The sequence below is a fragment of the Larimichthys crocea genome, chromosome VII, assembly GCF_000972845.2.
Source record: "Larimichthys crocea isolate SSNF chromosome VII, L_crocea_2.0, whole genome shotgun sequence".
Lineage (NCBI taxonomy): Eukaryota > Metazoa > Chordata > Actinopteri > Sciaenidae > Larimichthys > Larimichthys crocea.
Window position 1 is genome coordinate 21,372,097 of NC_040017.1, and position 26,666 is coordinate 21,398,762.

Genomic DNA, 26,666 nt, shown 5'->3' on the forward strand with positions numbered 1-26,666 from the left:
AATCTACTGTTTGGAGGTATTCGCCAGCCAAGTGTTCCAGCTGTGCCAATAATTCCAGTAATGCATAACTACAGAACAAGAAAAACTACAGCAGGTGTATCTGATAATGAAGTCTGGAACAAAATGTTGCAAGAAATAAAATAAAATCAAAAAAATATTCTTCCTATTGTTTTAAAGTTTCTCCATCCTGTCACGCTCGCAACTTTTTCAAAGTCAACGCTGGCGATACATCACCGGCTGCCATGTGAGTATGTAACCATAGAAATTTGAGCTTTGTTTGCTTTTTATTCACATGCTTTTGTACTAGTTTGAAGAAAGCATTTGTTGCAAGGTGAGATGCAGGGCAGCTTGGCACAATATGTGGAAGAGAAAACATGATGCTGGCCAACAGATGTGAAGGACAAATAGGACTTAATTGGATAGGTTTTTATTTTACTTTATTTTTTAAATAAAACAAAGAAAATCAGAAAAAAAGAAATCACTTCACATCCTTCTTCATATCTGAAACATTTATGGTACTACTCTTCATATAGGAAACAAACATACAGTATGAGAGCCCGCCTCTCCATTTAAAACTGGCCTATCAGGCTATAGAGGCAACAAGGTTAACAAGAAATATACATAGTTTTTTTAATTTGCTCATACCAAAAAGGTCTCAATTGATTCTTTAATATATACAAATACAAATATTAAACCAGTTATATGCACATCATGCAGTATTTGTCTTAATTAACTGAAATTTCTTCACACACCTGATATCCAATCAAATCTATGAACCCGCCTACTCACACACCACATACAAGGGTCACCTTTGAGGTGTGCTTCCTGTTTGAGCACCAGCACAAGATGGCTTCCACAGAGGACTCAAAACTGACAGGTTGTGTTTTTGATTACATTAATCATGTTTTTAAGATATTCACTTAACTCCAGTGTTGAATGTTGCTGTGGGTAAGAAAGAGGCCATCTTTCTTACAGAACACGTTGTTGAGTTCGCTCTTATTTGTGATCATGTGTGACCAAAGTAGCGCATTTAATGTCTTTAAACAGCTTTTTGTACATACAAGCATTCAGATCATGGCCCTCTGGCTACTTGTACCACAGGGGGGTGTCTGCACTTGCCTGGAGGGATGATACCTACTTTAAAAACATTTATTAAATGTGGATTCAAAAAGATTCACATTAAATCAACCATACTACTTGATACTAGAGTTGCAATTGAGAAAGTGTGAAAACCAGGTGAGCAGAGAAGTGGAGATGAATAAACAGATCAAATAGACAGCCAAAGGTTATGAATAAAGGGCTGAATTAATTAGATAAAAGCAAGTGTTGAGTGGTATAGTAAGAGATATAGTAAAAAATACCGTGGTAGTATACTGCAAACTGGACCAAATCAACCAAAGCACTGACAGTCCAAGTATATGAAAAAAAGATGCCGACATAATTACAAGTATTAATTTAAATGACCACATTAGGAGCATGAATGGTGGTGCACTTGTATACAGAAGGTGAGTTAAATCAGACAGAAAAGATGGCTCAAGGTATATATAGTTTGTGTGTATATATATATATAAAAATAAAATGTTGCATTAGGTAGACCACTTGAAAGAGATAAAAAGGTGAAAGTGGGTCAATAACACCAAGCTCTGAAAAAATGCAGAGTGCGAGTCTGAGTGTTTCAGAGTTCAGGAGGACTGAAACAATATTTCTCTTCAACACATATTGAGACAAGAAAGAGACCCATTCAGGCCCATCCGAGCCAACTTGACATACACTCTACCCTGACAAATTTATTACCATTAAGCCTCTGTAAGGTACCACGTGACTCGTGATTTATTACAGTCACCTGCTGTGGGTTTGGTGGGATGCAAAATTGCCTGTGTGTGCATCGGCTGATAAAATGTGCAGCATGTGTCTGACAATTAGGTATTTAGGTGTTTTCTGTTGGGGCAAAGACAGAGAATGATGGAGATCATTATTGTATGCCATTTACATATTGAGATGAGAATACAGTATATTTGTAAAGCCTTTCTTTTGCAAAACAAGCAAGCCAAATTCACCCTGTAATGGTTATTTATTAATAGGAAATAATCAACTGAATGTAAGTAAATCATTAAATCATCCCAACACAATGCTCTTTGACATTTACTTGCAGTAAATGTTGGATTTCCTTTCTCAAAAACATGTATAAATGTGATTTAGAAGCCGCTCCCACATGTATGTTGCTGACAAAAAAAGGCAGGAAACCAATTGAGTGCACATGTTTCATCCCTCGAAGGCATGAAGAATTGATGACCTGTGGTGATATATTTGGAATATCATTTCCTGTAATAATTTGCTATGGGGTGGGGGGTGGACGGAAATCCGCAGGAGCACTGTTCGACTTTACAAATGCTGTTTTGCTAAAATAAGTTTAAAAAAAATGTGAATATGTCTTTGAGGGGGTTATATATGGACTGGGCAGAGGCATGCAAACACACATTACAATCCATTATTCTTATTCTACTCCCATCGGTCGATAGGACCATGTTACATATCACACAAATGCGGATCCATGGACATATTATGTGAGGTAAATTGAATTTTACAACCCTCTGCCTGCTACACTTATGTGTTCTATGCATGAGAAAATCTACATTTCGTTTCGATAAGCCTTGTTCTTGCTCAGCCATTGGGGGTCACTTACGAGGGTCTGATTCAATTATTCTTCCGTTCACAACAGGAGGAAAACATTTTCATGGTGAATGGTTTGCTTAAATAGATTACCATCTCAAATAATTCAATTTCCGTTAATTTGATTGATTTCATACCAAGGGGGGAAAGAAATCTTAATTTAAAACCATTGCATCTCTAATCAAACATTAAGTGCGAAAAGAGGCCTGGACGAAAATCGTTTCTTACCAGTTTCCCCACTAATTTAAATAGAAAATGCTGACGGCTGCCCTATTAAATGGCAGCACCAGTGTTCAGTGTGTAACTAGCTCATATGCAAGCTCCAAAACAAACTGCTTAACTGTTTGCAAGCTGCATAGCCTGAGAACACATAATCACACATGACCATACGCAGACATACAGAGAATCTATGACTGGGCATTACCATGGAGGATCCAGATGAAGCAGTTCAGTCATCTGATCCACTCCTATTCATTATTCATCTCGCTCGGGGAGACAGACGCTGGGCTTCTCTTTTCAGAGACATCCTCACCCCCATCTATTCTCGTGAGCAAGGGGGGATGCCATGCAGTATAGTGGAGTGAATCACCAGGGAGTGGAAACAAATTGTGGAGTGTGAGTGAATAGGAACGGAAATCAAGCATCAGTCGATCAAATTATTTGTACCCCCCACCCCCTCCCAAAAAAAAAGTTACAAATTTGAAAAACAAATACAAAATGTGGAAATATAACGTATTGAGGACCAGGTGCAGCAGACTGGTGCCCACCAATGCTGTGCTGTTGGAAAATAAAGAAGCCTGGCCACCGCTGTGTGGAGAAAACACCTTGTGGAGACATTATGTGAGTGGCAGGCAGAACTGGCAAGCTGCCACAGATAATAACATCTGAAATAAATTTGATGTGTGGAATTCAATCTGTAGTGATAGGGACGGCTGCAGCATTAGACTGAAGCTCTAAATGCTATCTACTCATCCATGGAATGAGGACTGACACGCAGTCTCAGAGAATAGATTGTGCAATTAGCAGCCTTTGTGCTGTTTTGACACAATGAAAAAGGGAAATGAGATTCAACGTTGTCATGCACGGCTCTCTGTAGCTCTGTGATTCCCATAAGATATTCCGAATGTACTTTCTTCAGGTGAGAATAAGTTTCAGCGGGGGAGTTGATACATCACCAGATATAATAAAGCACACACAGAAGACGAAGCGGAGGACGAAGAGGAGAGTTCAGTTGGTCACACTTATTAATAATCTCTAGTATTTCATTTCCATTCAAGCGGTGTGATTTCAAAATGTGAAACTCTGATGTGATTTTCAATTTGGAGGAGCACGCCACCTCCCCGGCACTAAGTGTCAGCTACAATTACAAAATGTAATACACCATTTAAAGAAAAGGGGGCGCTCTTTGAGTACTAAAAATGGCATTGAGCACAGGAGTTCCACCAAACTTCACTGATTACTCCTTTAATTAGGCAGGTTTGTGCATGCCCCAGCACCGACACGAAACCACAAAACCTCTGCGAGGACGTTTCAACTCCACATGTGACACTTTGCCTTAAATTATGTTGATGGAAAAAGTTGCATAAACGTGTGTTATTCTTTCTTCGCAGCCTGACACACACTCTGCTCAACAAACAGCAGCTTACACTGCTTATTTGCACCACTACTGTATAATAACCATAAACTAAATGCTGTTTTAGTTCAGTATTATTTGTGCTTCAGTGCAGACAGTTGAGTATAGGTTGGCCTCACCCACATGAACTAACAGACTATAACCATAAAAGAAAATTACTATAATATTCCTATAAAGTGTCAGTGGTTCTCGGTGGTGAGTTTATGGTTATCTCACCGCGCTCTGGTGTATTTTACACTTCCCGTGGCATCTCTATAATGCTCCTCCAATATCCCTATCGGGAATCACAGTCTGTCAGTGTTTGGTGGTGCTGGGTACTATTGCAGCGTTTTGTTTTTTTTAAATATATTTTAAAAAAAATCTAATGTATCATTGTAATATTCCTATATTATTTTAAAGGCCTAGATGTCATTGCAACATAATGCAGCCCAATATGATAGCAGGCTCCCTTCTTGAGCCCTCCCTCCGCCTCTCATGTGTCTACATTTTCATCCCATGGCCGTCTCTAGGTGATTTAGCGCCGCCAGTCTCAAGCAGGTGTCCAACATGGCGATCACGGGGAGCGGATCTCTCGCTATTTCTCTCTATGTTTTCGTGATTTCAGCATCGTTTCTTCCGAAAGGTAAGTAGTTTTATTTGATTTTTTCTAAAGGATCACATTTGCCGTTTTGTGTGCTGCAGAATTACCCCCGTTTCCTTTTACAGCTTAAAGCCAGAGGAGTACCGGGGAGAAGTTGTGGTGCGTTTGCGCGCTAGATGCGCACAAGCTTTTCCCCCCTTTAAATCTCAGCATCACTTTCTATCGCTCTGATAACGATGTCGAAATCTGAAATATCCACGCTGCTTTCTCGACACTGTTGGGCTACTTATGTTTTTTTTAAAGCGCTGATTGATGGGGTGTTGTCCTGAGTTGTGGTACTGCAATAGGCTACAGAAGGACTGCCATAAAAAGTAATAATCGCAAAGGCGAGAGAGAAAGTATCACCGGCGATAATGTAGTAAAATGGTCGCACGGTGTTTACACCCGTAGGGGCAAGTTGAAGGCAATGCTCACTGAAACGTGTCTCTTTATGATCAAATCACACTGGCCACGAGAGAACACGACTCTCACGCACATAACCGCAATAAACCATTCACAGTCCCAACTCATCACAATCTCTCAAGTCTGCGCTTCAGGTGCGCTTTGGAGGAGAGAGAGAAAAAAAAAACACGCATTGCAGCTCTCGTTTTGCACAGTGTCCTCTGGCCGCACAACTGCATCCCTTAGATGCCAGTGTGTGTATGTGTGTGTGTGTGTGTGTGTGTATGTGTGCATGTGTAGTGTGTGTGTGTGTGTGTTTTCCAGTCCGCAGTCTTCACTTCTCCACTGAGGCTGGAGATGTAAATGTCGCTGTTAGTCTTTACAGCATGCCAAACTGCGTGAACCAGGGTCGCCCTGAAATGTGCACGACCATTGCAGTCCCATCCTTTTCTCCCCCCGTCGTTATTCCACCGTGGTTGCATCAGAGTTGCATGCGTCAGTGTTTTTTTTTTTTTTTTTCTTTCCTGGAAAACGTATCCGCTGACAATACTGACGCATGTGAAGCGGTTAAAATGTCACTTTTTGCAAATCCCTCCCCAGCCGTCAGGATGGACATGTTGTCCTGTTGTCAATCCCTGAGGTTGTTTTAAAAAAGGCAAGCAACAGTTGCGATGACAAGATTTTACACTTGAAGACTACTTGAGTGACTTCTTAGTGGGTTAATTCCTGTTTCAGGTGTTGCCAATAGTGTCGACTTACTGTGCAATAGTGGGTATCTGCATCACACATCAACAGGTCTGCAGAAACTCATCAAAGCCTCTGTGTGGCTGCTCTCAAAATGAGGTTACCAGTAATATACATGATGATTTTTCTTTGTTTTTATGTTGTTGTTGTTTTTTTTTTTCCAGCTCACTGCTCACAAGGCTTTCATTTCACAGTTGTTGGATTTATTATGGTTTGTGTTGAATAGCAGCTGAATGACATTTACAGCATTGTCTGGCGCCTCCTTGTCACATTAAGTTAATTAACCTCTCAGTCAAATAAAATAATGCATCATGAATGCGCAATAACCCCCTAGCTCGACACAACGAGGTTTTGCAGCATCAGGAAACCGATGCGGCCCCTTGGTTTCAGGTAAAATCCCTCAAGGCAGAGATGGTCCTGATCTGACCTGAGGTTTTTCATTTGTTTGATTGTCTTCGAAGCAGCTGCTGGGAGCAGAAACAAGGGGCCCAAGCTCTCGCCTTGTGAATTGCTGACAATCTGCTTTTTGACAGCTTCCAATTTTTCTTAGTTAATAATGAAGAATCAGTGGATTTGAACTTCTCTGGCGAGAGGAAAACAACCCCACTAACTGGATTGCTGCTTGACACAAAAGGTGTTCAGTTTATTATGAAGATAAGGAACAAGAGATAATTAATGAAAGAGAGACAGCTGACGCTGGACATCGTCAGAGAAACTTGTTCCTACAGAGTGACTCATAAAGCCAAAGAGCTGCCTTGGCTGAGCATCCTGTTATGAAACGCTGAGACTTTTTTTTTTGCATTTGAACAAAGAATCTGTTTAGCAGTATTTCTCTCCCTGCATCTCCCGGGACTCGGCCTGTTATAGCATATCAGATAGTCGAATATCAGAAGGTTGCATAATCTCACTTATTGCCAGCTTAAAGTCATTCGTCGGGGTTGAGTGATGGCGAAGGGGATCAATACGAGCTGTCATGAAGCCTCAAGGCACCACTGAAGGACGGGATCTGAGAGAAACAAAAGGAAACGTACAGTTGTTACAGTGCTCTCGGTTGCCAGTTGGCACGTGACGCGATGAGTAATTGAAGATGTCCGTCTCTTTGCTGCTTATGGTGGGGTTAGGCTTTGAAACGGATACTGCTGAAATCTGCTAGCAGTGTGCTGCTCTGCCCTCCAGTTTGTGTTTGCTTACAGTGTGTGTGTGTGTGTGTGTGTGTGGTGGAGGTTTCATTTCGTCAATTGTCACACAAGTGTTGATGTCCCTGGCTTGGTGGAGCACACTGGGGCCTGCAGGAAGTACATTCATACCTGTATATGCATACTTAGAGAAAAAGTTGAGCTTCAGATCACAAAATGAAGTATAAAGCAGCGATATAACGGTGTAAAAATGCTTCATTACTGCGATTAAAAACGGCAAAGAATATTAAAAGGTCAGTGTGTAACATTTAGGAGGATATATTGGGTCAAATTGAATATGTGTTGTGTTTTCGTTACCTTAGAATGAGCCTTTAAATCCACAGAGGGAGCTCGAAGTCTGCCACGTTTCTACAGTAAACCAGTTTTTCTTAAGTTTTGAGGATGCCGTGTTATCTCCTACATGCTCGGAAGGAGAGGGCGGTATTCAGCATTCACTGCTAGACACGACTAAATCCTACACACGGTCCCCTGTGATTTCTATTTCATTATACAGTGAGGTATTTTTACCTGATTATTTTTACTGATGTATTAACAGTATGTGTAAGCAGTGTCTAAATGTCACAGTTTTACAGTGACATTAACAGCTAAATGGCACTTCTTTCCTCTTTCTTTCTTTCTTTCTTTCTTTCTTTCTTTCTTTCTTTCTTTCTTTCTTTCTTTCTTTACTTCTGTCTGAGGCAACTCAATCTGACTTAGGCTGTCATGGGGTTTGTGTGTTATGTGTTATTCTGCAAGTAACAGGTAAGTGCAGTCAACAAAGTTTGTTGCGTTAAGTATGAGGTAGGATTAAACAAAAACATACAAGAGCAAGTATATTAATCTTGCACTTAGTTAGAGCTCAACAACTAAACCTCTGTTTATTTCCATCATGGATTAATCTGCTGATCGATCGTCGTCAGATCTATGTAGTAAATTTCTTCTAAGGCAAAACAGAACAATGATTCTTATTCTCAGGTGATTATATACCAATAAAACATAGTTATGCATATAATATTCAATTTCTGCCATATTTTGTGAATACAGTCTCTTAAATCTGACACACTGGCACTTAGTTAACAAAAAGGAGCAAATCCTCACAACTGAGACTGTGAAACCAGCTTAAAATGTAGCTACAAACTCCACTCAGAACCATACCACAGTATCAGCAATGTCTCTATAGCAAACTGAAATGGTCGTCTCTCTTCGCTGTCTTTCGAAAATGGCACTTATACAGAACTGTGTTTCAGGATACATTTAATACCGCACTTAATGGGCCATTGATATGTGCCCGCTTGTGAAGTATTTCATTGCCTGTATATTGAAATCACCACAAGTACATCATTTGTAAGAATAATAAACTCTTCTATTTAAAGAAATGGAATTTATTGCTCATTAAATTTACATTAAACTCTGCGTAATAAGCTCCACTCTAATTGCTAGATAATGCATGGCACTACTTTCTGCGGTTGCAGCTAATCATACTGTTGAAAAGGGCGGGGGCTGCCAGAGAATTGGCAGCTGATGCATGAAAGGAATTTAGCCACTGGTGTCAGATGTAACAAAGTAAGTGATGTGGGCTTTGCTGTCATTTCACTGAGGACATCACACCTCCGGGCTGTGTTTTCTGCTTGAGTTTTGCTCCCGTGTGTGCACGTCTCTGCAGCGAATGTATTTAAGCCATTATTGCCTTGTCTGAGCGCAGGGCCTTGTGTTAATGTGCGATGCCCGAACTTTGCATCCTCTTTAAGATCGCTCATATGTTGGTTCTGAGAGCAGAGGGTCCTTGCAACTCTGAATGAATAGCCAGATTTCACTTTGGTTTTGTATGTCCTTCCAAGTCAAAGGTTGTAGCAAGTCAATCAGTTTAGCCAGAAAGAAGATGGTTGCGAAGGTCCATGCTGGCAAAGAAAAAAAATTGAAAATCTCTTTCAACCCTTGATTTAACATTCTTTTCAGGCTCTGAAAGAGTGCAATCTCTGCTTTTAAAAACATCACCTTGGGTGCTGGGCACAAGAGTTTTTGTCCACATACTTTATAGTGGGACCTTCAAGTAAGTACTGTATCTAGCTGTTTTGTCAAGGTCACAGGAGTTCTGCTATAGACGTGCTACCACTTTGAGTTATGTAGTAAATATATGAAGAAAAATAACAACTTAATTTGCGCTGCCGTGTCAAACTGAATGACAAACTTGGGGACGATCAAAAATGTGTCTGTCTGTCTGCGTTGAAATGTAGTAAACAGTCAATTAGGAGAAACAGACAGATGACAGGTCCTTTCATGATTGTGGGGACAGAAGCCTCCATTCATGACTGTGCTGTGGTAATGAGGAGGAGAGCTGATGTCTCTGCTTATGAATATGACATTGTTCTCTCTGTTCCCCGGATCTGAGAGACCTCACTCACTATTGGCTGCGATGCTTAGACGGTGACAATCAGGTCCACAATGAGGGGGAAAAAAAATAAATAAAAAGGAAATGCAATGTTTTGTTTTGAAAAAGGGCGTAGAGTGCACATTAGTATGGGTGATTGAGCAATTACAAGCCACCATTAAGGCTGTGGAGCCGTCAAAGCACAGTACTTTATAAATGAGGAGCTCCAATGGGCAGATATCCTCTGTAACCTGCACCGCTTCATAATTCAAACCAAATTTGTAAAAAAAATGTGAATCCAGCTTTAAAATAAATGGCTAGAAGTGATTCTCTCATCTTCCCCCTTTCTTGCAGGGATGTTAGGGGGAGGTATTGAGACCATTCATCTGTCTCTCACACATAACAACACAGATGCCAGTAATTCAACTTTTTTTTTTTTTTTTTACTGGCTGGATGAGATTCAAAATTTCATACCTTTAAACCGTCCTTACATTTTACTACAGTGTGCCTGTGTTCGCCAAATACATTTGAAATAAAGTTGTACAGGGACTGGAGGGAGAATCCATCTGCTATGCGCTGCCGCTGCTGCATGGTCTCCTGCTACACTGTGATTTCACTGAGCCTTTTCACAAATGTGCAGTAATATAGTAAACCGCTGCCCAGAGGGTGAACCCCTCATGATTCTTTCACTTTTCTTTTTGGCACCACCTTGAGTTTGTCATTTCTAGTCTTCAGCGAAACAGCTTGACACCTTTTCCGATTGTTTGCTTGATATTTGGTACTCACGTTCATGCTCCACAACATTTCATTCATATGCCACCATCATGCTCTTTTTGGATTCCCATAAGCTTCTACAAAGTGGTTGTTAGTCTTCCTGGGTTAGTCTTCCAAAAGGTCATTTTTAAATTGAATTTGTCCAAATACCAAACAAACAAACAAAAAAATCTCTTCCTCAACCTCTAGCTGTATTTTTGTGTTTAGCACCATTTGGCAAATGTTAGCATGCCAGCAAACTAAACTATGGTGGCGCACACGACATAGTAAAATAGACTGTTAAGACAGCACGGTCGTTATTTATGAGAACTTTAAGAGGCATTTGAAGTATGCCCGCCTTTCCTTCGTCATGTAGTACAAAATAAATAATGCTTTTAAATTGTAATATTCTTTCTAGCTGTGATTTGACAGTGATGACAGGCACACCTTTTCTCTTTTCAAATAGCATGGTATATGTGCTACTTGTATTCAAAGAGAGCCATTGATCTGCCCTGTAATATCTGTATCATGTGTCTCTGTTGCAACTGATTTTTACTTTAACTCATTGCTCCATTATGGCATTTTTTTTAAAATTACACTAACAAGCCCAAAGGGGGCGCTCTCCATAATTAGTTTCCTTGTTCATGTGTCCTATGCAATATCTGAGACACCAAATCTCAATAATATTAGATCAAATATTTCATCAGAGCATCACAGCGTTCAAAATTAGCATTTGTGCCAAAGGGGAGCCACAATTACAGCCCAAGAATAAGCAAATGTTCGCCTTGTACCTTAACATAAAAGGGAACATCGCAGGATATATTCAAATATAAGACATATTCATCCATCCATTTTCCCTAACTGCTTATCCTTATCAGGCTTGCAGGGGGTCTGGAGCCCGATCACAGCTGGCACTGGGCAAGAGCGCCATGGACAAGCTGCCAGTTCATCACAGGGAATATGAGAGATGTAGATAATATTTTTTTAAGAAACTGGTCCTGTCAGTCTCCGCTAAAGAGAAAATTCAAGAAAAAGAACCTTGAGAGTCCAGAGCTCACACCATTAAGGCAAAATAAAATGTTGATCAATGCGGTGGGAAAAGGGAAATCTTTCTGAGAGGGAAGGCTCAATCTCTAATCGATAAATCCAGTTATCGAGCTCACACTAATCCACTGCTTGAATGGGAATGAAAAAAGGTTCCTGTGCTTTAAACGTCAGCTGCTCGATGTGTTGGCTCTCTGTTTGAACAATGAGTAGGCGTATCATTACACAGCTTTATGTTTTGGTCACCTTTAGACGAAATAAGAGTTGAGTAGCTTTTTGGGTCGGCACACACATCCTCTTCAGACCCGTGTCCACTGTGGTTTGATGGCAGAGCTCAGTAGTCGCACCTCGTATCACACACAGCAGTCGGGGAGCAGAACCTTTCTGTCTCCTCTCTGGGCTTGTTTGGGCAGATCTGAGCCTGATAAAATAACCACTGTGTACCTGGAGTCCCCCGTAAGCAGCTGCACACAGGTGGAAGTGATGCATCGCCGCTGGAGCAAATCAAAAATACATCTACTCCGTGCAAGCGTGTGCCAACAGAATGCAAACGCTACACTAATCGATAAATCTTACATTGCTAATAGGCGGCCAATGTGCTGCTGATGCCGTGCTTTACTCTGAGATTAGAGTAAAAATGTAAAATATCTCATTTTCCCAGATTCTTTCTTATATGCAGTGAAATATTAGGACAGGTACCTTGCTTTCATAACAGCATCCCCTGGAATCAGTCTTTCCCTTTCTTGTTGGAGTGCTGTTTGCAAATGCATTTATGCAGACTGAATGAAATATTATTCCCTTACACAGCAGGATAGAGCAAGACTTGGGGACAACATTAGAATAGCCCGGTCCTTCCAAACTTCTACGTTTCGTTTAAGCAGTGCACCCCAATGTTTCCCTAATTTTATTTGAGCAATACACCCAGGGATGCCAGCTGGAAAGACCAAACAAGTCTTAAACAAACCGCATTAAATACACTAAAGGAGCAGAATAAAAAAACTCCCATATAATGTATTCAGGCCAATAGCCTTGAAGTAAATTCTATTTTATTTAAAATGTTTGGGTGCTGATGAAATGCTACTTTTCCCAACTAACTTCATCATTTAGAATACAAAATCTAAAACCAAAAACAACCCAAAATAGCAAATTTACAAGAGAAAAGATGAAAAATTCTCACTTGAACCAATATATATTTGCCATTTTTGCTTAAAAACTGATTTAAACCATAAATTGATCATCATCAACCTTTTTTGGCTGTAATTTTACCTATTTGGTGATTTTACGTTGTGATGGTGCTTTATTGGACTGAATGACATTGATAAGTGTTTCATTTACATGTAGGGGAAGCAAATATACAAGAAACAACTAACAATTAATGTAACTTAATTTGACAACACCACTACAGAGTCCGACATTAGCACATCAAAGCAACAGCATGCACTTTCTTTCATCTTCTCAACTCTAACAGAGAGTTAACTCTGTCTGCTAACTAACTGGAGCTGATTAGTTTATCTTAGCATAATCACTGGAAACTAGAGAGGGGGGCAGCTAGTCTGATTCTGTTCAAAGGTAAGAAAATAAATAAATAAAATGCTCCTGCCAGCACCTCTAAGCTCACTAATTAACACGTGTCTCGTTTGTTTAATCCAGATGAAAATCAAGTGGCTGGGACCAGTTGCCAGGCAACCAGCATTGACTCCAGGAAGTTAATGGTCCTGACCAAGAAATAACACAATGAAAAAAAGCCATAAAGTGCCAAAACAAACAAACTGCTAACACAATATGTTAACTAGTGAGCTATACAGGGGATGTTGTTACTTTTGGACTATTTGCCCCAATTTCCAGTCTTGAGACATGAGATAAACGTATTTCCTGAACTGTTGAACTATTTCGTTGAGTCGCACATCACTGACACTCAAGAATTGTTGCAGAAAAATGTACGTTCCACAGTAAAAATATGAATATTTATGGCGAAGGTTGTTGTTGGATTGGATGGGATTGCAAAATAGAAACTCCTGGAATGCAGTGTGGTTTAGAAAAAAATTGGCATCTTCATTCTTCTTCTTGGTACCTAATGTACTAAATGGATAGCTTGGGGGATAATTTGGCAGGAAAGTGCGTGCATTCTCTTTTTTTTTTTAAAGCCATGCTTGCCAACATTGTAGTGGTGGTAGTAGTAGTCTTTAGTAAAGCTAAGAATATGAAAGAAAATCGTGACAATTTACAGTCGATGCAAAACTTCCTCTCAAGGTGAATCATAAGAACATTTTGTCGCTGTTTACACAGAAGAGAGCTGTTGTCTGACAGGTTGGTGCTGCCTGCCTTGGGGGCATCATGCTCTTGAGTTATCAGTGTGACAATAGACCCATCTTAATTACTCTCGGATACAGCACTATAATCTGTCATTGTCAGGCTGATCAAGACTGTGCAAACCAAGCACTAAGACTCATTCACCCAAACCAGGAGCCTATTGATTATTTCTCATACTTGAGTCATTGCACCGCAGAGAGACATGGGAGGCAATAGAGCTAATGGAAGGGGGAAACTCAAAGTCACATTGTTTACATCTAAGATGACAGGTAAATGTATTTGAAAGGAAATATGGGCTTGATCCATTGGCTTCCAAATAGCAGCCTGTCTGTAGCTAACAAGGAAAGTAAACCGTGAGCTGCCAAACGATCAACTGCCCTGCAGTTCAGACGTGGAGCTTTACAGCACAGCAGTTGTTCTGTTTCTAAATCAAATCCATGTCTGTGCTCGGCTAATGCAACTTTTTGATTTGCTGTAACCCATATTCGCTGATAGAAGGTTACCTAACACAGGGCTCCTCTATTGTTACAGTGTTTCTATCAAAGCTGTCAGGCGCATGGTGAGGCTTTTATGGGTTGCTTCTTGATCTTTTAAGATTGTTGCTTTATCCCAATTGAATATTACATATTAACTGATTACAGTAATGTCTATACTGTAATGTTTTATGCATAACAGGAAGGGATACAGTGATACAATGTGGGAGTCAAACTTCAAAATGCCACTGCCAATTAAACTTCTGAGGTGTTCCTGTAGGTGTTTCACACAGTCTTCATTATTCTTTGAGTTACATTGTTAGAGAACAGTGTCCATCAACAGCACTGTCAGAAGTAAAGTGATGAATGACGACTTTATCAGTGTGAACCCGATTCAAATTAGCACATTTTATGGATTTGAGAAACAGACAATAGCTGTGTTTCCACAAAGGTATCACTTTTTTTTTTAAAAAAAGTGTGCTTAACTGTGGATGGAAACACTTTTTCTTTTTTTTTTTGATCACTTCACACAGATCTGATGTAACCTCCCTCACATTAATACATGAAACAGAAATGTCATACATTTACATCATGTTTTCTGCATAGTTCTTCAGCGGTTGAAGTACGACTTACATCACCTTGTTGCGACCTCTTCATCTAGTTTTTTTTCCCGACTCGAGAACTGCCGCCACCTACTGCTCATCCTGTGTACGAACTCCTAATTCGCACAGTGGATGAAGACGAGCTCTTATTTGCGTTTTCTTTTGCCGAATGACTCGAAATTCACTGGATTGTTTTTATAAAACGTCTCAAAAACATCTCACTGTACCTGTAGATCTTTCTGTCTTTGGCACAATTTTAGCATGATTTATAGATGGAGAATCTGCATTTAAAAAAAATAAATAAATAAATAAATAAATAAATAAATATATATATATATATATATATTAGACCTGATTCACTAATACAGTAGTAGCCTTTGTTTATAATTATATCATTGATTGGTTTAAAAGACAGTTGCAACCAAAGTCCCTAAAACATTTAAAGAAATTTAATTGCAAATTTCTCATATTCATTTAATCAATAATTCCCATTTAGCTTTTGTTTTTGCTCCCACAAAGTTGAATTGATGTATATTTTTCCTCTTTCTCTTCTGTTTTCCCAATGGACTCTAATAAGGGCTGTTGAAGTTTGTTGAGTTTCTCTTAATGAGCTATGGGCCTTAATGGAGTCAAAGTTTTTTTCTTCATCATAAGGGGTGTTGATGTTTGTTTTGTTTGGCTTCTTATTCTTCTTTTTTTTTGTTATTCACTGCACTTTAACTTTCCTATTAAAAGTCTTGTACAACTTATATTGTACAAATAGTTCTCCGGCTCAAAGTCCTCAGTGTAGATGGATCTCTGTGGCAGACCTTCATTAATGCTATTCATTTGTCAAGATAAGCCGATTCCACTTGTCAGATTTTCACTCAGAGTTAATTCTTTCATCTGTTCTTTGTTCCACCAGTGTACCAATTCTGGAAGAAGAAAAAAAACGGAAGAGCAGTTATGTCTGCATACATAAATATACTCCAGAGTGTACTATTTTTGATGCTTCTTTGTGAATCCGCTCTGAAGTTTTAGGGCTTTTTGCGAGAGGCCGCACCCATTTATACCACACATTTTGCTAACTATGACAAATTATCTTCCTGTTTCATAATTTGACAAAAAAAACAACACACACACATCCATGTTCAACGTTTGGTGTCAAGACTACCGTAGATGAGCAACAGTCACAAGCACCAGGACAGCTCTAACAAGTGTCGAGTTTGAGTTTACATCCGTATTCAAGCTGAAGAAACAACCATCGTTCATTCCTCACACAGACTTTTAGTTCCCCGTGCTCTTTTCTGCATTCTGATCTCATTTAGTTCTGACAGTCCATGATGCTCGCATAAATTTAATTGGTCATTGTAAAGCCTGCGCCCTCTCTCTGCATTTCTTCTATCCTCCGAGGCACAACACATGCCAGCTCTCATTAGCACAGAGCTGCTGTTTACAAAAAAGGTTCAACACCTATCTTCTTTGACTTCGTGCTTTAATGTGCCTTGATGTTACAGCATAACAATGATGCAGCTTCAGGCCGAGGGAGTTAACTAGTGAAATGTATGGACACATCAGCTCAGCGCTGATTGTGCTGGGACTGAACTTTGCTCTGTCCGTCATGAAGCATATGGATTTTTTTTTTACACAAGGAAAGCTCCCGTCCATTTAATGGAAGCATGGTAGCTGCATGCATGCTACTCTACTGTCTCCTTGTATGAAGGCTGAGAGTGTCATTATCATGTGGGCGCATGACACAAAGCATAACTTTCGTATTTTCTTCAGGCGCAGAGATTCATAAACAGGATCATTATTTCTGAGTTGTAAACAGGATAATTACTGGAATTGTCGGTTTATGCAACCATAAAGCCTGTTTCATTCCCAGTTTGGCAGCAGTCTAGTCAAATTAAATTGTATTTATATAGAAAAATCATAAATCACAATTTCCCTCAGGGGGTTTTACAATCAGCATTGAACAAGATTCAGCACCCTCTGTCCTTAGACCCTCAGTTTGGATAAGGAAAACTTTAGGAGCCACAGAGGAGGGAAAATCACATTGTATATAAATTTTGATGTAAAAATTTCTGATATATTGGAAATTATAAAAAAAAGAAGCAAATAACAGATCCAGGAGGTGATTAAACAGCTTCAGGTGTTGCCGAGTGGGACGTGAGGCATTGAAACCCCCTCCATGATTGCATGTATTGATTCAACTAAATCTAACTGAATGGTCATTAATAATTCAAGTAAAAAAGTGTGGAGACAAACTCCAATATCTAAACAGAATGTTTGTGTTTATTGTTATCATATAAACTGCCTTTGTCAGTTTGAATTTGCTCACTTTATATTTAAACTCTGAGTTTCCTCTTGGGGGGGAAAAAACTCCTCCGGACGCTCCACTGTTACATCTCTCTTAAAAGAGAGATGACATGTTGTGATTGGTCCTGATTGTTTCCGGCTTCTAACACGCTCACTGATAATGTACTGTGTACAATAGCTCCTGTCTAAATCTGCCTGCGGACATGAGATTTGGTTTCAACTGTTGATAAATCCTGATTGGTGCATTTAAGTACGTGACAAAACCTTTTTCTCGCTGAAACCCGCCCACTTCATACCAATAAGAAGAGCTGTGAAAAAAATATATATAAATACAGAAATGTCTCCCTTTTAAATAACCTGTACTGTTCTGGCTTTGATGAAAGAAGTTGTGTTCATGAAGTACTTCAGCTCTTATAACAGGAAGACGGTTGAGAGAATTAGTTTTTGGCCTTTGTGTTTGTGTGGAAACAAACTAGCTTTAGATGTGCTGTTTCTAATTTCATTCAAGTGTATTTACACTCAAATTTTACATCTTTGTTTATTTGCATTCACTCAATACAATTTTATTCACCGTATGTTCATGCCAGTGAGCATTTTAAAGGTTATATAAATCTACTGTTGTTAACTTGATTTGTAAACGAACAAGCAGAAGTGGGTTTTATTTGGCACCTTCAATAACGTGTCAGAATCGATAAAACAACGCTGTAAAGCGGCTCGCTTTTGTCTTTTAAAAAAAAAATGAATTTTCAAATATAGAACGTACGTTCCAGAGAAATTTATGAGCAAACGTCACTCTGTGGTCTAAAACTCGCCAAATGAAAAGTTCCGTTTCGTTAGCATAAGTCAAACTTAGCTCTGCATAGAAAACCTCTGAGGGAGACGGAGCTGCTGTAGTCTAAAAACAGATATCAATAAATGTAAACAGCGCTGGCCTAGGGATGTCATTAAAAAGAATAGCATGTCTAGACCTCATAAAACCAAAACATATTGTTATTTCGAAGCGGCAGGAGTTATTGCCTGTGAGCACTAAGATGACATCCATCAATTTAGGGTTTTATTGGAAAATGTAGATAGGCTGCTTGGGAGATGTAAATGATTTACTTAGCATAAAGTTTTGCTTGAACAGGCAGGGAGATAGTGTAGTTAGTGAGGGCAGGGAAGTATGAGTGTGACAAAGGCGGTATTGAAGTAAAAGCTGATTTCCCAAGCCTGAGAGAATCGCGATCTTTGCATGAATAAATAGGCTGGACCTCCGCAGCGTGGATTATTCTGGTTGGAATATCAGTAGATTTAAGGGTTGTCAAATGGCATACATGTGTAATAGGATTCTTGTACATGATTTTCATTTTGTCACTTGTACCCAAAATGCCATATCTTCTAAGTTTTTTTTTGTGCTGATTGTTTCTCACTGTGTGCACAAATTGCTGCTTTATCCCCTCTGCCTTTTTTTGTTTTTTTTTTTATATCATACGTTCGGGCCAATTTAACTGAACCTCTTCACATTTTGAAATCCTTTTGTATTGAATTTATAATGATATGATGGCAAATGAAAACTTTGCCCCGTAATGACGACAGTTTATACAATAGATCTCAGAGCACAGACAAATCACTATTAACTTCATTACTGCCTGTCAGTACAGTATGACAGTATGCAATATGTGGCGTGACAGCGACTTCGATTGATGAAATGAACATGAAAAACAATTTTTGGTGCAAGGAAGTTTGTAAAATCTCATGCTGCATTTTTATTTATTTTTGTCTTTTTTCTTACGAATGCTACAGCTCAAATGTGCCGAGCATTTGCATGCAGTTGTGTATCACTTTGACATGTTGGCCTCATCTTTCAGTAAATCTCAAATCTACATTTATTCAAATGTGTTCAGTGCGGTGGAGGTTGACACTGCATAATCCATCAAAATGTTCCATTTGAAGAGAGGGCCTGGAATTATTTGAATCATCAGAAAGCAGCCTTGCTTGTGGTGAAGCGGTAGATATTTAGAGCAGAAGCTGTTGAAACGAAACAAAAGTCCAAAAATCTATTGGCATATACGGCATGAAATCAGATGGCAGATAGGCTAAAGTCTTTTCTCTCCATTTTCTGACCTTGTCTGTCTCTCTTCTCTCAACAAATTATGTATTTTCTGTCAGATAGAGTAATTATTATTGTAATGACTGTCATAAATTTGTTGTCTTTTTAGAAGAAAGTCCTCATGATTAAGTATGAACACCCTAACCGGCTCGTACATCTGGCCTGAGAGTAATTTCACTGTTATTGCTGTAAACAGGATGTTTCTCCCGCATACAAGTGTTTAACAGTCAATAATAAAAACTTGAGACAGAGAGCTATCTTTACACTCATAATTGAAGCCTTTCACGTTTTAAGCGGCAGACACAAAACGTCTGGCAACAAAGAGGCGATATGTCTCGTTTTCATATTCACCCTTTAAGATTCATAAACTCACTTTTGTATGTATAAGTCGAGATGTCTGCGTGTTTACTCAAATATATGAGCTCCTCTTCTTTTTGTTGCACGGTGATTTTCCACTGAGTCTCTCTTTTTGCCTTAACTTACATCTTTGGTGGTGTTATTGAAGATTTCTTGCAGTAACGGGGTGCAACTTTCATATTCGAATATTGCTTAGTATAAAATATTTTGTACACAGAAATAAAATCTTGCATGCAGCAGATAGGACTGCTTTTCTCCCCTCTTTAGATTTACATATAAATGTGGACATGAAGGTAAAGCTGGCTACTATTCTTTCTTGTCTTTTAACTTTACAGCACTGTCACATCTAATATTTAGGTTGCATATTCAATTAAAGAAGTGGTTTAAATTCTCTAGTTGTACCACAACATGTAAAAACTACATTTGTGTGTCTACTCCTTATTTGTCGCAGTGAGAAAAAAGTGTGCGAGATGAATATTGAAGAGAACAAAGAAGATGTTTTTTCAATAGCTGTCTTTTCAGTGACTTCAGTCAAGGTTGCAGTTCGGTCCAACGTATTATGCGATGCTTTAATTTACACGGCTCTCAGCTCTTTACTTCACATGTGTACAGGGGGAGTTGGGACACTTTTTTTTTCTTTTTTTTTTCTCCTCTTTGTCCGATCTCAAGGTTGGAATGTGTGGTAAGGGACTGATGTGTAAAAAATGAATTAAGCAGCATTTTTCTGTGCTTCAGCTAAGGTCAAAACTGTACCCTTAAACTGTACCCGGTCACACAGCTGCTGTGTTTTATCAATCTAAATGGAATTTTGTTGATTATGAACAACTTTGCCGCCACAGAAACAATTACCAGGAAGCCATGAGATTTTTTTTCTTACCTGAAAACCAACCTTGTGTTTTCATTATCAGCTGACACATAGGATTGAACAGTGAGCATTCTCACACCAAATCCAATTGGACTTAATAAAGCAGGCAAAACATTTTGTTTAGTGCAGCCCGTGACATCCAGCCTTCTGTCAAGTCGGTGTTATTCATGGGGTAACACTTTATGATCGCTTAGAACAAGAAAAAAAAAAGTGTTAAAGGAAAAGTTTGACATTTCGGGTTATTTGCTTTCATGCTGAGAGTTGGGTGAGAGGTTGATACCATTGTCATGTCTGTACGAAGTCACAGCCAGGACACAGATGGCTTAGCTTAGCATAAAGACTAGAGGGAAACAGCTAGCGTGGCTTTGTCCAAACGTTAAAAAAAAAAAATCCACCTTTCAGCACCTTTTTTTAAAAATTCATTAATTAATGTGACGTGAGAGGACAGAGCAGAGCTAGCTGTTTCCCCCCCTCTGGAGTCTTTGTGCCAAGCTGGCTCCTGTAAAAAAATCACAATATGTTTTTATACTGCAGAAACAAGATATAAGATCAGACAGGGCTGTTTACCTCCATTTCCTGTCTTTATGCTAAGCTGATTGGCTCTTATTTAATGGACAGATATGAGAGTGCTATCGATCTTCAACTGTCAGCAAAAAAAAAATAAAAATAAGCACATTTCCACAAATGTCAAACTATTCTTTTAAAAGTAAAAAGGGGGAAATTTCGGGAAGAGGAGCGATTCCTCATCTATGATGGACAGATAAAATAAATGTTGTGCATACAGAGCAGAGAAAAAAACAGTAAAGTCATAATATTAGGTAAATAAGGTGCAAACATACACGAAGAGCAGACCTCTGTGGTACGACCACATGCTTTTACCTCTTGTCACCTCTTTGCCAAGGAACAGAAAGAAAGTTTTATTTTGACACATGTATTTTATCACTTATGTATACAGTAAACATCGCTTCTGCAGAATAAAGTGATGTGTTATCTCTTTAACCTGATGACTTATAGATTAACAGCACAGATATAGATGAGTAGCGCACAGAGGGAACTTTCATGGTTACCTGGATGACACATTGAGCCCATGGCTGACAAACTGTTGAATGACAGCTGGAGGGCCCTCGGGGAAGCACCTGTCTGTCAAAAGATATTGTAAGTGTAAGTGACATTATTAGGCAAATCCTGTCACCTTGTGCTTAGGTAACGTCTAAGGTTTGAAATGATGTATTCATAGTAAACAAACTATTAGTGTGACGGGTGACATGTTTTGTCCAGTCATTATGCATAATTATGTTTAATAATTCCCTCGACACACAAGCAGACAAACCAACTGCATGTTTGTTTTTGTCTGCAGCCATCGCTCTTTCCGTTGAGTAGGTCACCTCCGAATATTCATCACCTCTTATGTCATCAACGCAGACACAATTTGCGGCACATCATCTCACTCTTCACTCTGCGGTCGTGTATTGCCAACACAGCTTGGGCCATCAGGCGTCCACAATGGCATAATTATGGAGTATTAAACCGTCACAGCGACATATCAGTGAGAGAAGATATGCAAAATGCCAGCGGGGCCTACTTGCTTTACCCTTACTCTTGTCAGAATGGCCTGAAAAATGGAGGTTTGTTTGCTGCTGGATCATAATTACAATTGGTATTTATGAGACCCATCAACCCTTCAGTCAAGGGTACGCTGGATTTGAAGGTGACTCTGGGATGCATCGCATCAGACTGTGGACATGGTGAAACAAAGCTTTCAGACAAGCTGTCTCCTCTCACCAAGCCTTTTAAATCATCATCACTCTAGCCAGCTGCATGATCGTTCACATGATATATCACCTGTTAGAGCTGCAGCATACGCGCCACCACCACCACCACCACCACCACCGGCCCACGGTGACAATGAGTCTGGCAGCGAGCCGCAGTCGTTTGATGATTCTGTTTCCCGTTATTAAGCTATCGCTTCCATGCTGTTGTGTTAAGTGTCACTTAAACTGCCAGTTAGGTTTAAGGGTTTTTCTCCAGGCTCTTTTTTTTTTTTGGTCCTACTTGTTGTTTTAGCGATGTGGACAGTTGGATTTTTTTCTGTGGCGTCAATCAGCTTGAAGCAGCTCGTTAGACGGAGGATTCTGACAGTGCTTTGATTCTGCTGTCCTTCCAAATGTCGTCCGGCTAAAGCTCAGCTGTCTACATTAAATCCAACCTCGGCCTCATTCGCACCCTTTCCATTCCTACTGCGCCGATGTAATAAAGTTCTCACAAGCCTAATGGCTGACAGGAAGTATGTGGACAGGTTTTACAGCAGAATTACATCAGTAATAAGATATGTGTGTTTTTTTTTCTTTTTGTTTTTTTTTGGTGGAGGTATTTTTGTCGTAGTAAAGATATAACAGGAAATGATTGGAGAGAGGAGACGGATGATGTGTGACATCAACACACGACTGGACTCACATGATCAGCAGTTAAGACCACCAAGACACTGTGATCGGACAAGTAAAGATGGCAAATCATTAGATCATATCATTAATTGACTTTTCAGTGTTGAATTGTTGGATCCGGCGCAGGCCGTACTGAAAACTAACAAACACAGGTGCATTCAACTTGTTTTTACTTGCAAATATAAGTGATAGAGATCATTTGATTACATTGGAAAGTCATTGGGTAACTGCACGATGGTGCCATGAGCTCCTTTTGTACAGCTGAATTTGGTTGTATCCGCGTATCTCAACTTTTAAGCTGCTAATTTTAATGTTGTGCCAACCGAAAGTGTTTGAAAAATATACCTGAAATATTATTTATTATATTTGTTTCTGGATTAATTCTGATATTTTTCCTACTGTTATCAACTCCCACGTGAGGACAAAAAACCAACGATTAACCCAGCCTCCTGACAAGCATTGCCTGATCTACTGTGGCGTATTTGTCATTGAGCTCCATTATTGTCCAAAAACTATTAAAAACACATCAGTCACACAGTTGCCCTGGGAGACGCATCCCTTCATTGGGATATAGTTTATTTTGAGCCCATCCCAAATACATCATCCTGCTGCTGTAAATAACAAAGCACCTAATGTGTATTAATCCGCAGCTGGAAATAGTCCCCCAACAAATGCACAGTTTACTCTTGTTTGAGTGAAGATTTGATAAAAAAAATACAATGTGCAGCTGTTTTTGGAAACCTTTTTTTAAACAAATGAAATCATATATTCAATTTTTTTTTGCTTTCTTATAAAAATAAAGCATGTCAGCGTTATCTTCGGAGGTGATATTCACATTAAGGTGTTTACAAGAAACCTTTGTCATCCTGACACTGAATATAACAGTAGAGAATTCACCAATTAACAGAACATTATTTCTTCTTAAGGTGCTGGCTAAAGAAAAAACACGACACGACACACACCAAAAAAAAAAGAAAAAAAAAAGGTATCGTTGCCAGCATCTAACACTGGGAACAGAAATGATGATCTCAGTAGTAACAGTGGATCCTGACTGTATAAAAAGACTGTAAGATGCCAGGTTTTTTTTTTCTCCTTTGTGAAAAACAGCACCTTGTTTTTCATACTTGCAGTGTGATTTTTAAGGTTATTCTAAGCAAGTTATGACATGATACATGATCAGCTACTAGCAGGACGGCAGGGTCGTCATTTTTTTCCCCCCTCCCTTCACCTCCGTGCTTTTGTTTCTTTCTTCACTCCTCTTTATGTGCCACAGCCACTTATTACAGTTAGAGGGCAGGTGTGTGTCTGGCCTCAGCTGGGCATTATCCTGGCCCAGATTGTGTTTGGACCCCCATGTCTGTCGTATAACCTTGGCTGCTGCAGCTCCCGAAACATCAGCAGGCTACTCTTAAAGCTCGCCTTACTATTGATTAATCCACTTTGGTCTGATTTAGATATGATTAAAGGCAAAGCATCAAAGCATTTTATGGATGTAATTACTCACTCATTAGCCATATGTTTGACAAGTATGCCTTCCTGGCATTGGAAGCATCACTATTAATCATAAACAGAGATCTGACAAAAAAAGAAGGTGATGAGCTGATAAAATATACAGTATATCTTGACTGAGAATCAGTAAGATTATGTTATTGATGGATTACAGAACGAGCTGTCATAAAATAGCACAGCCTTTACTTGATGTATGACTGCCGAGAATATATTTTGGGTCATCTTTGCTGCCACCATATTTCTTCACAGACCCATGTTGCAGTCATCATTATCAGTCTGACCTGCTCGGGGAGTTTTTCTCCCCATTCAAACACCCAGATGTCAACACATACAGCTTGTTATAACTGAAACAATCTAAACAAATGATCTCACCGGCCACCTGAACATGTTTTCCACCAACCATAATACGAAGATGATACCCCCGCCGTACCCTCTCCTCCTCTCTCTCCCCCTCCAAACTAGCCACCCACTCTCCGTCTCCTGTCTTCCTGGGCGATCTCCCCAGGCTGTGAGGACAAGACAGGACAGGAGAGGATAAATTACAGCCACAGAGCCCCGGCTATCTCTCATGCTTTCATTTGCACCAGCAATTAATCAGCCATCACTAGAGAGCTCTTGCATGTCAGGCTGAGGATTTTATTAGGGATGTCCTTTATGGGCCTTAATGAGACTTATGTCTTCCTTGAGTATTTCATTTGCTGCACATAGCCTGGCTGCCTGTAACCTTGAGGTGAGGAGCCCTTTTTTTTTTCTTTTCCCACAACAGTAAAGCTTGGCAGGGCTTTGTTACTCACTTCTCAATGATCTTGCCTTGATTCGCTCTTTCATCCACTGCCTGCCTCCACTGTTACAAATCCTCCTGTCTTGCACTTATCTAATTTTAGATGCAATTAGGCCTGATTTGTTTTGTTTATTCTGACATTCCTCAGATTCTTATTGAATGAGGCAAATCACCTTTCATTCCGGTGAAATGTAGAAGTAGATAGTTGCATCTCAATGACTCCTTCGTCATGATTAAAATAAAAATGTGTAGGGCGCGATCAGTCAACACATGGGCTGACAGGCTGTTTGTTATTTTTATTATCACCATTACATTCGGAGAGATAAAAAGAGCCGCAAAACCTATTTTCTCACACAGATCTTTTCTATAAATGATGAACACACGGTTTTCTGCCAAAGCTAGGACATTTTTAGTTATTTCACACGGGAGATTTGGTGTTATCTCTGTCTCTGCTCTTCTCGTGGCTTTGACGAGGGCGGGGCTAAATTGGGGGAAGAAAAAAAAAATGTATTTCCGTGCACCAATCAGGATTTAGCATTTAGTAAGTTGTAAGTGTAAGTATAGTTTTAAGCATTGAGATTTGATTAAATAATAACGATATTTCTTTCAAAACTTTAATTCTTGCTCGCTTTAGTCATATATAGTTGAAGGTATCGAGATATTCTGCAGCTTAAACACCTAATATTTCGAAATAGGACGATGGGTAGAGGGTGGTCTAACATTTTCTGCTTCTCTGATGGTATTTTCAGATTCTTCAAAGACTCCTCTGACCATCTGCAGGAAAAGAAAATTCTTTTTTTGAACTAATTTCCCAAGTCGCTCTTGCCCTTTTCCTTTAAGCTCAATAAAGCGAGAAATTACATATTTTCCAGCTGAAGCATTTATCACTGTATAAAACCATAAACACATGTTTACCACCAGTTGTATTGGTGTATGTCGATGTGTCTTTGCTGTGTTCCATTCTTGTGTGTTGACATTGGGTTTTTACAAAAACAGATGTCATTTCCGGCTCTGCGGATTAATCAGTCGCTTTAAAAGTCCTTTTTTTTTTCATCTAGGTTTTTTTTTAGGATTTTGGAAACACCTTCAGAACAGCGTGAGATGTTTTTAAATGACCATCTGTGCTTGGAAAAAAGAACTGCAGGTATTTCTTTTCAGAAAATTCAGCACTTAGCTACGTGATTTCAACATCATGGTAATGAGAGCAGCAATGTAGCTCAAAAAACAGATTTAGGGTGGCTAGTATTTCTCTGCGGATAAATCAGCATTTCTCTTTAATTACAAACCAGTGCTAACTTGCAGAATATATATATATTTTTTAAAGAAAATACAGGCCAGCAAATGAAAAAATCTCCAACCCCCTTCGGCTATTCTCTGCTTCTATCATTGTGTAGTTGAATTTGAAGCTGACTGCACTGTTTTGTGCGCGCCCAAACATCTCCAGCTACAATCACAGTGAAAATACTCGGGAGTGGGCGTCACCCGGTTAACCCGTAACCACAGAGTCAGCCAGTAAGAGGATATGGAGGCCAT

The 26,666-nt window shown here is 39.4% G+C and overlaps 1 protein-coding gene across 3 annotated transcripts in view; it reads left to right on the plus strand.

Annotated features, from left to right (window-relative positions):
* Positions 1–808: 808 nt before the first annotated feature.
* The window catches only part of cadm1b (cell adhesion molecule 1b), a 137,946-nt gene continuing 112,088 nt past the window's right edge, over positions 809–26,666 (plus strand). For all 3 annotated transcript variants that reach the window (XM_019266355.2, XM_019266357.2, XM_019266356.2), the window contains exons 1-2: positions 809–877; positions 4,813–4,925. In XM_019266355.2, the coding sequence (XP_019121900.1) occupies positions 4,850–4,925 (76 nt within the window). In that variant the 5' untranslated portion in view covers positions 809–877; positions 4,813–4,849. The remainder of the gene's footprint in view (positions 878–4,812; positions 4,926–26,666) is intronic.